Below are 14,848 nucleotides of genomic sequence, written 5' to 3'. Positions count from 1 at the left end.
CAAGCCCCTTCATCCCCAGTTCTCCTCTCCTCCACCGCTGTAATCAGGAAGTGCAGATCAAAGGGGGCGGCAGAGTGTCACCGCAGCATTTTAGCTCTCAGAGCTGCCAGAGTGTGGCCAAGAGTAGCGCTTTAGGGGGGGACTTAGCGCCTCTTCACAATGATGAAGGTTAATGTCATCTGGGGACTGGTGCTGGACAGCTTCAGAGCTGTCTACCCCTCACTGACAGGGCCTCAGTAGCCAGCCTCATTATGCTGGAGAGGGGATAGAAGGGTCTACAAGCTTAGCTGGAATATTTCAACATGAAGTCTAGTCTGTACCAATAATGTTAGTATTTCTTATATACTTGCAAAAATATTGAAAATACAAAATGAATGGTAATTCCATCAATCTTTTTGGACAATGTTTTAGGGACACAGTGTGGCACATGTCTGCCTTTGGTACTGCACATGTAATAAAACACAAACATAATTCAAAGTGAACAGAGAACACATGTACCTGCTACAGTACCAGTACCAGTACCAGTACCACTTCTGATTTACACACAGTTGCAAACAGGACTCTTCACCCTCTAGTCTAGCTACCTCCTCCAGCAGCATCTGTTACCGCTGTTAATCTGATTCTCTCTGCTGCTATGCCTGCCTGGTCTCTCCCCCCCCCCCCCCCCCCCCCCCTCCTCTCGTTGACATAATGGGGAAGGATCAGTGAGAGAAAGGTGGGCTGGGCGATCTGTAATTCATCCCCGCCACGGCTCATTTGCTTATGTTGCTTCGCATTAAGGGACAGATAATTTATCTCTCTCTCTCCTCATCGCCTCTCCACCGCCAATTCCCCCTGTAATGCCCTCCTGCCACTTAGCATATTTTATTGCACCGCCTGACGCTCATGTCTCCCGACGCACCCGCTTTGCATGCCTTCACAGCGGAGGACTTGTTCCGCTCAATTATTCATCCTCATTGGACTAAGTGGTTGTTCTGTACGCACAATAAAAAAGCAGGGAGCTGACAGCTCGGCTCTCGTCCCCGGATGCACTGGTTGGTAGACTGTCTCAGTCAGACCTCTCTGTCATATGGAGGGTGTTCCATGGCTTCAGTCATTTGGCTTCTCCCCAGGGGAGTCGCTTGTGACACTGATGACAGATTAATATATGGTAATATTGTGAGGGCCAACTTGTAGATTCATGGAGAGTCAATGAGGGAAATACATTGGTTTAGTATTGTAGGAAGAGTTGTGGTGTCCTATGTCGAGGGTCACACACAATGGCACTTCCTTACATAACCTGCTAGAACTTGCCTCCTCCCTTTCCACCTCTCCTCTCTTTGTCTTTTCTTCTTCTCCTGTGTTTGTTCTTGACTCTAGACAGTGTGGCGTGTCAGAGCCCTCGTCCTCCTGTCCTCTCCCTCTCTCCTCTCAGCAGAACTCATTAAGATTATGCTGCTCTTGTTTCCACAGAAATGTCATCTCATCTCTCCAGCCAGGACATTCTGCGGCGTTAGCCATGGTCGCCAGCCAATATATCTGCCCATGTTCCCTCCTGCTCCCTTCGTGCTGAGAATAGAGACCCAAGATGGGGAAATAGAGTAATGTGACGTTTGGACATAGGTCATTACATTGTCCAAGAAGACAAGAATATATGAATTTCAATGGGCATGAACAGACATCGATTACTTCAAATGTTCATCAGACATACATTAGCAAACCAATACAAATGATGTATATATCACATATATACTGGTAAGTTAAAACAGTTGTGCAAAAGAGCTAAAAAGGGAATGGCGGAGCTTACTACTGGATATGCCCTTCCTCTGAGTACTCAGGGTCTCCATATGCGGGAGTGAATCTGTATTTCCCCTGCTTTGCAGGTTAACTGAGCATGTGTGTTCTACCAGGTGCTCTCTGCATTAGGAGCAACAGTGTCTGCCCAGTGGGCTGTGGCCTTTATCAAAGACATGCAGCACAGGAGCCTAGTGGAGGGGATGGATGGGGCCAATAGCATGGGCTCATAGGGGGTTTCCATAGGAAACACAAAGATGAGGCACCAGGTCATCAGAGCTGGGACTTCCCACACACACACACACACACACACACACACACACACACACACACACACACACACACACACACACACACACACTTTTTGGGGTTGTCTCCACTGTTCAGGTCATACTTGAAAGAATCCTTAATCTTCCTTAATTACTTATCCCAACTCTCTTCTCTGAATACTCTTGGTTTCTTTATGGAACTAGACAGGCCACAGTAGAATGTATGGTAAAACAAAATACTTTTAAGTAAATACTTCAAGTATACGCTTTGGTTTTGCCTCAGAAAGACACCAGCACATTCCCACTGTATAGATTAGGGATGGCTCTATGCTGCCCTGAGGCACAGGCACACTGTGTACTGAACATTGTTATTAAGTAAACATTATTAAATAGACAGTCTACAAATAGACAGGAGACTCTTCTTGGAGAGTAGAAGATTGGACAAACGTAATTAAGTGTTACGACCACATTGAACTTATAAAAGTGTATCAAATCTAAAAGTTTTTCAAGGCCCCTGTAGCCCACTCATCAGAAAACAAGAGAAATAAATAAAATGAGTGCAAATCAGAGGGTCACTCACTGTTATGCTTTATTCAAAAGACCAATGTCTCTGTAAGACATCAAAACATATCCCTGACATAAAGGTCGTCAGCACAGAGAAAATATAATTATTTCAGCTCGCAGCCATTCAGACATCTGAAGATGTGAAATCTAGTCTTTATTCACACTGCACATTCAAAATAGTTTTGCCTTAACATAGACTCACAACCCGAAATGATCCTTCCAGAGAACATAATGGAGTCAAAATGAATGAAGGTTGTTATATCAGTACCTTGTTCAAATTAATCTCTGCTTCCAGAAAGGGGGAAGCCTCAGTGTTTTATGAGAGGCACTCAGATTCAAGTATTAACAGTTTTCACACTTCTGGGCCAAAGAGTTGAATAAACAATCGGTTCCAACCATTTGATCTAATGTTGCCATTTTGAATCCCATTGATCGCCATAGCCACTGTTCTAACCACTACATTACAATATCAACAAAAGCAATTCTCATTCCTCTTTATCTCACTCTCGAGGCAGAATAAAAACTAAAGTCTTATAAAAGCCTGTCTTATGTCTCCTGTTTGGACTTTTCCACACTGACACAAGTTCTTCTTTTATGGTTCAGCAGCCTCTGCGGGTGTGTTTGTTGGTCCTCTAGCCAAGTTCCAGGCATGCATTAACCTCTATAATGCCTGCAGTATTAAGTGTGTGTGTGTGTGTGTGTGTGTGTGTGTGTGTTTGTGTGTGTGTGTGTGTGTGTGTGTGTGTGTGTGTGTGTGTATTTCTGTATGTGTGTGTGTGTGTGTGTGTGTGTGTGTGTGTGTGTGTGTGTGTGTTTGTGTGTGTATGGGAGGACCCTGCGTTAGAGTGGTGCCTGTTTCAGAGCCCTCAGACTGAATAATGTTTTGGAATAATGAGGCGGGGGAGCAAAGGCTGTAGCCCTGGGCTTTGACCGTCTCAGTGACCTGATTATGTCAGCCAGTGTCAGCCGCCAAGACACTACAAAAGCAGAGCATCCCATCAAATCCATCTCCATGGCGATCTGTCCCCAGTGCTCCAGGCACCTTCTGAGCCAGGGAAACCCATACTGTCTCATTAGCAGCGTTTAGCATCAAGAGCTAACACAGGCTAACACACACACACACACACACACACACACACACACACACACACACACACACACACACACACACACACACACACACACACACACACACACACATGCTGTATAGAGTACACATGACTACATGACTATCTGCACTGATACACACACAGACAACAAATATGTGAAAACATTCAAAAAAATAGTATAATAATTGTATAATAATAATAATAATAATAATAATAATAATAATAATAATAATAACAACAATTATAATATGTGCATTCACCAGTCATAAACCTATTGATAAGAAAACCACCATAGAGCTACATGTACTGTATAGGCTCCTTACTGTACACACACAACCCCACATGCATTAAGCTGGTCCCTCTTATCAACACCAGAAATAGCCAAATCTAGCCATTCTTCAAACAGTTCTTTTTAAGCAGAGGGATGAAAACAGGGGTTAAGGTAAATAACACAGGCTGGCGTGAAAGGGCACATTGTCCATACAATCTTCCTTTAATATGTGCTGTGTGCACCTGCGATAAGATGATTCATTAGATAGGGCCCTGCTCTGACAAGCATCATCGTTCAAGCCTCTGGCTACTGATGGAACAATTCTGCAGCCACCCTGTAAATATGACAAGGTCAGCATTTTACTGCGACGGGCGCATGCGGATAAGAGAAAAGAAGGGCTTTGTTTATTCCCAAAAAGCTTAGCATATGCCAGGATGGCTGCCACAGTGCTGAATCCCAGAACAAACAGCTAGAGAATAAAGAAATAAACCTACAAAAAACAACTACAAAAGATCAGTATTGTGTACCTAATAGTCCTTGGAATTGTGTTTGCATGTAGGTATTATGTTTGTAAAAGATTATTTGTAGATTTGATTTTCCAGGCTACTATACATACAGTTCAGTAGCCTGGGAATACTACTGTAACCAGTGCCATCATCCCTTTACGGTAGCAATATTTCATTTCACAAAATCATAGAGCAGTTATGTACTGTGAAGTACAGTCTGGCCACCTGTTTTGTTGTTATGTGTGGGACTCACCTGTCCTTGTGCATTGGTGACCAGTTGTCCTGTGACTCCTTGCAGGTTTGAGAGGGCGTTCCCAAACACCTGTGACCCGGCGATGGAGCCCATAGCTGCTGCTGCCGCCACCGCTGCCTGGCTGGCCAGAGGGTTCAACTAGAGGGACAACATCAAATGTCACTGTCGTCAACAGATAAAGTTTATCAACACAATGCATAATCTATATACAGTATATTCTAGAAGTATACAAACATAAGAGACCAGTGTAGGGTGGACAGAGCAAAGCTTTAGATAGTAGAGTTCCTAGGCGTTATTGTTTCCATAGGCAGTGCCACTAGGTCTATGTAGTCCATCATACATTTCCCAGAGGCCCATGCTCAAGAGGCGAGTGGGAGGCCTCCGGTGGTGGGGGGCAGGGCAGGGGGGAGGCTGTGAATAAGTAGCCATTTTACCACTTTAAGTGCTTCCTGTGGCCCCCAGGGCTCCACTTGGGCCTGGCTGAGTCTTTCTGCAGGGGCAGTACAGCCCCAGACCATCTACCTTGAACAATAGACTCAGCCACGGTGGCCATACATCACTGTAGCGCCAACCACCTTAACGCACTCAGACTCAGAATGACTCAACCACCATAATGTGCCACCACACTGTTACGTTTAAGGGAGACCGAAGGAGAAGAGGGTTAAAAATTGCCGTCTTTACCTCACGGGTAATGGACTCATCTGGACTGGCCCGTGGTTTCAAAAGAGGTTTCCCATGTGGGGTAGAGGCTGTGTGTGGACTGTGAAACCCAGCCACGTAGCTGAGATTACCCATATAAATCAAGCTAACCACTTATTAGAGGCTGAAAATGCACTGCTGATTTGGTTGTAGTGCAGCAGAGCAAAGCCTTATTAGGTTGAGTAAGTAGATCAAAGAGCAGGCAGGCAGAGGAGACCAGACAATTACTCACCGGGATTGAGAAATAATAGAAACACTATAGCTTAGACCCAGACTAGGCTATTCCTGGTTGGTAATAATGTTGGGCTTGGGTTAATACATATTCAAAGAGGGCTAGTAAAACAATTGAAAATCTGAGTAGACGATAAACATCTAGTCTGGCATGCCAGCTATACTCTTAACACTTACGCTAGGTACTGTAAACTACACCTAATACAGAGTCAGTGCAAAGAGGTTAATAAATATCAAACATCGGATAGACAATATAATATATATATATATATATATATATATAACATAACAATCATTTAACAAGACTATGGATAGGCCTACAGTATATAAATACATAGTTTATATCCATCAGCTCCAGACACTTATGGACAAAGTATCCATAAAGTTATCAAAGCCTCCTTCACCAAAGGCATAAATTCTACTCATTTTTCTCTCCCCGCAACGGCTCTGTGGGGATTTGAACTTTGTTAAATTGAGATCATTCAGTTGCCATTCATCTTTTCTCTTATACCACCACCATATATTATTACGCTTTCTGAAATCAAATGATGAAAAAATGCCACAGAGCGATCAATACTTTTTCATTGACAGTAAAGGTTAAGCACATTAAGAATGACACTGCATTTGTCTTATGAAATCATATTTCATGTTGGTGGCCTCAAATTGGTCGTGATTGATATTGTGTCCCCTAGTCTGAAAGTCATCTGTTTTTTTTTCTAGATAATCGCAAGATTCTCTTTTTTTTATGTGCTCAGTGTTCGTCCTTCTGGACAACTTAAGTCTCAAATGTTAAGAAATAGTACGTCAGTCTTGTGACTTTAGAGTTTTATGAGTTACCCGTGCACTTTGAGGATCTCATACAGGCTTTTAGTTGTCATTGACAATTTGACATCCGTCATAATCTGCCAATGATAAAAACATTTGCACAATATCTCCATAAATCTCTGGAGGGTTGTAAAACTTCAATTTGATTTATTCATGCTCTTGTGCACGAGCAAGTCAAGTCACAATTTACAATCAATTTCCTATAGCGAAGGTATTATAAAAGGCCAGAGGAGCTGAACACAGGGAAGAAACATGTATTTCATTACTTGGCATACAGTAATCGTTTTCAAAACATGTCACTCTTCTGTGAAATATGTGCCCTGAAGGATTCATGTCATTTTGGATATCCATTTGTGGCGATACCCACTGACTTCTAACCTTCTGAACTTATCTCATTCATTTTTGATAGCATTGAAGTTGATGTCAATAGAGATAGGAATAATCTGTTTATTTTTCGCATCCCATGGAGAATCAGCAGTAGCTCGAGCCAAAAAAAAGACAAAAAAAGAACAGATGAACCCAGCTAACCCAAAGTGTCAAATGCCTTCCTGCCAAAAAGTTGGATTGATATCTAGACTGACTGTTGGTACAGACGTAGACTGTTCGGACTCTTCTCTATGATAAAATATTCAGTGTCACAGTGCCAATAGTTTTAGCATCATTGTACGTGTGATATTGAGACACATAGATTATATCAAAATACAACACTTGTCCTCTCATGCTGCACCAAGTTCACGTACAGTAGTAACCATTTTTATTTTTAATCATATTTCCATAATATTACAGAAACAAAAGGATCAGATCAGATATTATAAAAGACTATGAGAGAGAGAGAGAGAGAGAGAGAGAGAGAGAGAGAGAGAGAGAGAGAGAGAGAGAGAGAGAGAGAGAGAGAGAGAGTCATACACCCTCATCATGCTTTATCACTGTAGGAACGGCGCTGGATTTGAGAGGGAGCTTATCTGGGCCCAAATCTTAAAATAAATACATGTATCTGTGTGAGAGTGCTGGGAAGGGATGGATGGATGGTGATATCAGTCAGGGATTGCATTAACAGATAATCCGCCTGTCGTCTGTGAGTGGAGCCACTCTCTCTGTCCAGGATGGGGGATTTGTATGAGTGAAAAGGGGCTTCAATAGTCCAGCCCTAGGTGAGAGAGAGAGAGGATTTGGTGACAATGGTTTGACTGACTTCCTAATGTAACTGGTCTGATGTTGGGTATTTGGTGATACCAGTAGTTTACTAGGAGTGATGAAGGTACAGGTGAAGGGGGAAAACCCAAATCTGCCCCCCTTCTTGAGATCCCTTCCCCTGGTGGCCAAATGGCTATTGTGAAATCCTACTTTGAAGTTTCTGATTGGTCCACTCTTAACAACTCTTCATTTGAATACCAATGGTGGAAAAGCAGGTATAAAACAGAAGGTTGAGGAACATATCATTATCTTTGTCATCTGTTGTCTCAGCTGTTGTCTGTGAGTATACAGACCATGTGGTCTATTTGTTCTCTCTCTCTCTCCCTCTCTCTGCTCCTCTCTTGCTCACCATGAAGGTAGAATGTAACATTTCTTTATGATTTATTTGCATTGTGATAGATATATTTGTTTACAATGTTATTAAAGCCTCATTTGATTTATTCTTACTTGACCATTCTTGTTCTAGTCAACCCAGACTCAACAATTATTTGCACATAGTGTTAGATTAAATTAAATTGAGTCAGATTATTAATATTACAGTATGCTTTGTTATTAACAGTAGCCACATTTCCTTGCATATCCTTCTTATTGTAACTGCCTACCTGTAAGGCTCTACACAGGGGGAGTGGATCAGGAAGCAGAAAAGGGGCAGCCTCCTGGTCTCACTGAATCAAAGCAGAACCAGAACACATGTGGAGTTGGAGAGGTTTAGATCCGTACGACAGATTATGGTATCAGCCCCTCACAGAGACACCTGGCTTCTCTCTGCCGTAGTTGGTGTCATTGAGTGAGTGAGTGATAGGGCATTGGTATCCTATGTGTAGCTATTAGGGGGTCTATGTTTGTAGTAGTAGTATTATTGTGTTTGATATCCCTCTTAGATGCTATGTTATTTCAGCAAATCTACACAAAAAGAGAGCTGGCGGCTCTGTTGTAGGGATCCTATGGCATTGGGTTATATGGATAGCAGCCGAAGGGAAAGCCAGGCATAAGGAGGGGGGATAGCTGTGTTCGACATCTAAACAGGTGATTTTCCGCCACGGTGACTCCTCTCAACGCCGCTCCGGGAGGTAGAAAATGACAGACTTGGCCTAGCGTTTGTGCTGATTGCATGGGAGAGATAAACAGTGATCTTGCTGTTGGTGGAGCAGCATGTAGACACCATTGTGTTCTCCACTCTTTGCATTACCTCCCATGAATAAGGTGTTTATGGAGTGGTGGTGTGGAGCTCACTCGTTCGTCACTGGCTAGGGTGGGGATTGTGCAAATATTGAATAAACAATCAGAGGGTTTTCACATACTAAATTAAATCATTGGAGTATTCAGGAGTCTTCCGTTAGTATTCTATTGTCCATTGAGTATTAGATCTTTACTGCATGATGTAAAGTCAGGTGTGGAAGCACTATACTACTAAAAGTTTATTTGTCATTTTAAAATCTGTTGTCTACCTACCTTCTACACTAGACTGCTGACTGTCACCCACTACTCACTAACCTGATTAATCACCCTTGGTTGTTGCTGAATACAAGGAGTAGGGGTCAGTAGATATGAGAAATAGGCCTGCGATTCAAAGTTTTTTTGTTTTTTTTGGGGGGATAAAGTAGAGAAATTGTTAAAAATACATCTTTTGCATCATGGGCAAAAGGGGGAGTAAATGTAAACTCTATTACGCTCACTGTTGCCTGTTCTTGCCATATGACCATGAGGGTCACCTGGTGCAGCAACCCGTGTAATCTGGGGAATAGGAGAAAAGATAGGGTCTGTGAAAGCGTGGAGAGACCCCTGGAAACGAAAGTGTCTGACACAAACTAACTGGAGTTTATTCTTGGCTTGCTCTTTTTATGTGGCTGTTTTGAAGTAAATCGCTTTCCCAGCCAACACAATGGGACAGAACATGACAGAGGTAATGGATCAGCCTGGTGGAGATAACAAAAGGTAAGCATCTCATGGGAATTTTGATAGACTTGATGCAGGGCTGCAGCCTTTTATGTTTAGCTCCCTAAAAGGGATGCTTCCCTTTCTCTATTGATAAATCAAGTCACCATAATCAATATAGTAAAATATTTACTTTTGATTTGGTTTGCTGCTGCATCTATAAAGAAAACAATAACATAGCATTTTGGGTATAAAAAAGTTCCCAGCATATGAAACGTGCTTTCAACAATATTCAATATTGTTTTGAGACAAATACAGCTTCAAATGTTGTTGTCAAAGTGTGTTTTGTTAACAACTGCCCCAGACCACCAAAATGTGGCAATTACTGTATGGTGAAAATGCTCCTTAGAGTAGACCTGCACAGTGTATACGTAAAGATCAAGAGAGGTTATATGTGACCAGCCTGAGATGCTGCAGAGTGTAACTCAGCATGAGAGGGTACTCTGATGTCCTCAAATGGAAATAAGGATGATAGCAGTAGAACAGAGCATGGCTAAGGTAATGCTATTGAATGCAGCCAGATGCAAGCCATCTGTCAAAGTGGCCCATCCATCTTAAGTCGTCCTGTCATGCTCGTCATCATTCAGCCAAAAGTGTGGCAAAGTGAACAAAACAGGGAAAAATGAACGATCAATAGCGTTATTGCTTCTGGATGAGAGGATACGTTGTCCATCTCTGGAGGAACACAGAAGTTTTCCTCTCCTCCTCTCCACCTCTACTCTCCTTTCCCGGGTCCCTCCTCTCTACCATCGCTCCATCCCCGCCCCACTCGTCTTTTTCCCCACTCCTGAGTGAATGTAATCAGCTGTGACATGAGAAAACACGCTCTCTGTCTGTCAGTGCAGCGCTGGTCCTCTGCTGACTCCCCTCCCCAAACAGCTCCCCTCCGCCCTGCTCCTCTGCCTCACATCCTCTGTGCTCATGTACATCGAAATGCCATTAGGCCTTCCAAAACACCTCTGGTCCCTCATCCCTGGGTGGGCAGAACAGAGAGCAGGAGCCTCTCACACCGTTGGTCCTGCGCTCTAGGGTCCTCTGAGCTCTCTGACGGAGCCACCCCTGGACCTCTGCTCCAGCCATTGTGAAGAATAAACATTCAAAGGGACATTTTTTGAGGGAAGTATGAGAAAGGAGAGAGTCAGAGAGAACAACAAGGACAGCAGACGCCATAAAGATACAACACCTCCACATCAGGTCACCAACCATTCAGTTCTAATGGAAGAGGACCCAGAGAGGGGTGGGTGGGAGCGGTGGGCGCTAATGGAGTGATGTCATAAGCTGCACCACTATGACAGCTAGTTAACTGAGAAGGAGGTTTGGCTGATCAAATGAAATGCATTAACTCCAGGAAATAGATATCTCAAACGGTGTCCAAAATGGCCATATTTAATGAGGCGAAATGCAAATGAGGAAGGAAGAGAGTCGTGAAAACGTTGGAGTGAACTATAAAGGAGTGATGGAGTGTCAGACAGTGGCCGTCAATCTCCCCTCTCATTAGCTTCATGTGAAATTAACAGCAGCTTTAATCATTAGATAAAATCTGCTCCAGCCCATTTGTTGATAATTGTGGGGCCTGGGAGTTCATGGTGGGTTCTTAGTCATCAATCACCACAACAGTGCATTTCCTCTGGTCAGAGGGGACACTGTGTGGCGAAAAATGTAAGTTATATACACCAATCCTTTTATTCTAATTTCTCTTCTTGAGGGATGATCCATAATATTCAGCTTTTTTTCTGATGAATACAATTTTTACAGACTACTACTGCCTTATGTGATAAAGTACCGGTCGCGGAAAGTGCTGACCATTTCAGCATATGATGTGACATATTTGGTGCAAGTTATTTTCGTAGCGTTGTCGTAAACTTGAGAAACATGTTTTTAACCAACCTCTCCTCTTTTGCTGCAGATGTTGAATAGCAGAGGGATTGTTGCTTTGGCTATGAGTGTGAAGTGGATTCATTGCATGCTTGGCCTGTGCTACTTCTCTCAGTTTAATACGATATGAAAAATGAAACAGCAAGTACCAAATGCACAGAATCATGAAATGAGAAAATGATGATACATTTCCCAGGAATTGGTATCATTGCAATTTGATACAAATCCTACAAATATAGAGAATAGCAATTATCTAACACAATCAAACAAAACATATTTCTTCAACTTTGCCAATTTTATTTCAACTGATAATGGTGCATTCTCCATTATTTTTCATTTGAAGGTAAAATGCCATCTCTCTTTTCATGTTGCTGTTGTTTGACATATAAATATAGCATTTCAATGACTTTAATATCCTCCTAATCAATGTCCAGTGATCTTTTGATGTCCTCAATTCAATATAGGAAGGGTCATCTGTGCTGCAGCTTGATAAACACAATAAAGGTAAATGATTATTCTCCACTGTGGTGTCCAAAAATACAGCCAATAATGAAGAGAAATGGGGGAGTTTGAGGGGGAGGCCTGTCATGTGTCATTGGGCGACTCTGAGCCCAAAGATTAATCATGAGAGAGAGGCTCAGTGGCCAAGATGTGGTCACCTCTGATCGATAAACCCTCCGCTCTCTCTCTCTCTCGCTCATACACACACACACACACACACACACACACACACACACACACACACACACACACACACACACACACACACACACACACACACACACACACACACACACACTCACGCTATATCAGCATTAAGTGGGGAGATGAATTGATGACATTTACAGACTTTGTGTATTGATCATCTGCTTTTTGACTTCCGAGGCTCCCTTCTTTGAGGAGTTAAGTTAACAAAATGTATTGCGTCGGCATTGTGGTCCATTAAAAAAAGCATCAATTTCAGTTTCACTCTCCTAATCAAATAGGGCAGAAAATCATCCACCTGGATGAATACAAAAACGCTCTCCCCTCTTTCACTTTTTTCACTTGTTTAATGGCATTCTAGTGTGGAGTGACAGTACACTGTGATCCCATTATGTTAATGCCAAAATAAGCCCTGACTATGTTAAGTTAGCCATGCCCAAAAAATATGCAAAGGCGTTTTCTGTTAACATTCTGTTGGGACCAGAAATAGGACTTTTGACTCAGTCTATGAAGCCATAATGTAATAACATTGCATTAAAAGGGGGCTTTTTGTGGTGCGGTGTTGCACAGCTGTTTTCCGACTGTAGTGTGTGTGAGTAGAGCTGAGCCCAGTGCTCTGTTTGCGGTCACTAATGGGCATCAGAAATTACAGGCGGTAGAATCACGCCCCGCAGGGGGACTGGCCTCCTCAGCGGAGCGGAGCACTTAAGACAGCATCTGGGAGGCCACTGGAGGAGGAGGAGGGGAGGTAGGGGGGTGGGGAACTCAATGTCACGGCCCCAGCCTCATAATTAAAGAAACCCTATTCCGTATCCACTGTTAAGTGAGCCTTGGCTTGGTTCTCCTTCTATCTGAAGGCTCCCCTGTGGGTGTCTAATGCGTGTCGCCCCCAGTGTAAGTGTGGGCTGATCAGGGCACAGCATCCTCTCTACTGGGCATCTGTAGTGGCAGGCAGCCTCTTCAGCCCTCTGCCCGCCCAGTGGATGAAAAGCACCAAAACAGAGAGAGGAGGAGAAATGCCTTTGCAAAGACACACTGAAAGTACTAAACAAGAAATAACTATATAAAACCTACTAATTGCATCTTGAAAAATCGAAAACTCTGAACTCAACCATAATCCACTAAGAAAAACTAAACTCAATCGTTCAAATATATGGTAAATGTGGTTCATTTAATATTCAAGGTGTGTCCACTTTGGGCCCTCAGTGTGTAGATTTGCTTAGCCCTAATCCCTCATTTGAAGTAAATAAAAGTAGTAGAGCTGTCATGGTCAGGCTGCTTCCCTCATCTGCCTCGTATGCTTGATAATTATTCATATGAAATGTGGCGCTGTTGATGGGCAACAGTCTTATTTTCTGCTTCAGTCAACAGTGCACATTTTGTATTTCTAAATTGTGGCGCGGGTGTGTTGTTACGTAAGGCAATTTTCTGCCTTCTTAAGAAGCCACATCTCCTGTGCATTAATGAGGCCGCTGCCTGAGCCAGTGAGGAGTTTGAGTAACCTACAGCGCCACAGGGCCTGCTAGGCTAGCACCTGCTAGGCTAGCCTTAGCCGTAGCCTTAGCAAACATTAACCTTACCACGACAACATTGCTATCTGTATCTGTCAACAAATGAATAAATAGCATGAATAAAAAGAAAATGTGATGCTGTGCTATGTGATCGTTTACAAAAAATTGACATTATCTAATCAAAGTTTGATTATGTTAATATGCCACCACGCATCAGTAGTACTGTATGAACTTGCATCTAATTCACCTCAGACATTTTCCACTTACGCTTGCACTGAGTTTAATTTGTTCAGTGGAAATGAAATATTATTCCTGAGATGTATACAGTAGGACTAATGGACAATTTGATCAACTTAAGTGAGTCCTGTTTCAATGACACGACCACATTATGAGCGATTGGGTTTGTAAAGCATGGGTGCACTTGCAAGGAGCATGTCACTTTAATTTTGATTTAACACGCTGTGGAATTACTATTATATTAGGATGTGCATGGGTAAATTGAACAGGCGTACTTTGAATCTGATCTGTGAAAATCAATTAGTCAATGCGCAGGAACCCATTTAATACACATGTTAGATAATAGGAGCAACGTCCACCAGCCCGAAAAAAATAGATATAGAGGAGGCAAATTGGACAGTGCTGATTTTAACAGCGATTGACGTTAGCAAAAAGTGTACCGCAGCGGAAGACAGTGACATGGGGGTCTGAAGGGGCCTCAGCTGGAGACAAAAGCAGTTGAGATGGGGGTTTGAGACCGAGGGGAGGGAGGTATGGAGGGAGGGGGGAAGGACCAGGGAGGGAGGAGGAGAGGAGAGATGGAGAGAGTGCAGACAGCCCAGACCCTCTGAAAGCCCTGTTGTGATTGGCAGTGGCTGACCTTGGTGACAATCGGTTTTCGAAGAGGCCTCTAATGAAGGCTGATTGCCAGGGAATAGTGAAGGGAGAGAGCCAAGAGGGAGTGAGGAGGAGAGAAAGAATGACCAAGAGGAGAGAAGAAGCGAGGAGGAGGAGGACAAGAAGGAGCAAGAAAAGCATAGAGGCTTAGGTAATTGCAGCACTTGTGGGTTCCGAGGCCCCTGCAGTCCTGTGATGTTGGGGTGCACTAGGGGAAAGAAAGGAGAGTGAGGA

The 14,848-nt window shown here is 43.1% G+C and overlaps 1 protein-coding gene across 1 annotated transcript in view; it reads right to left on the bottom strand.

Annotated features, from left to right (window-relative positions):
• The window catches only part of pou6f2 (POU class 6 homeobox 2), a gene marked incomplete at both ends in the record, with an annotated part of 71,299 nt that overhangs the window by 11,486 nt on the left and 44,965 nt on the right, over window positions 1-14,848 (bottom strand). The window contains one exon of the mRNA XM_083669666.1: window positions 4,746-4,883. Coding sequence (XP_083525792.1) covers window positions 4,746-4,883 — 138 coding nt within the window. The remainder of the gene's footprint in view (window positions 1-4,745; window positions 4,884-14,848) is intronic.

The sequence above is a fragment of the Argentina silus genome (genome assembly GCF_951799395.1).
Source record: "Argentina silus genome assembly, chromosome: 1".
NCBI lineage: Eukaryota > Metazoa > Chordata > Actinopteri > Argentiniformes > Argentinidae > Argentina > Argentina silus.
Note: the sequence above shows the minus strand (reverse complement) of the source record. Positions and strands in the feature narration are given on the sequence as shown.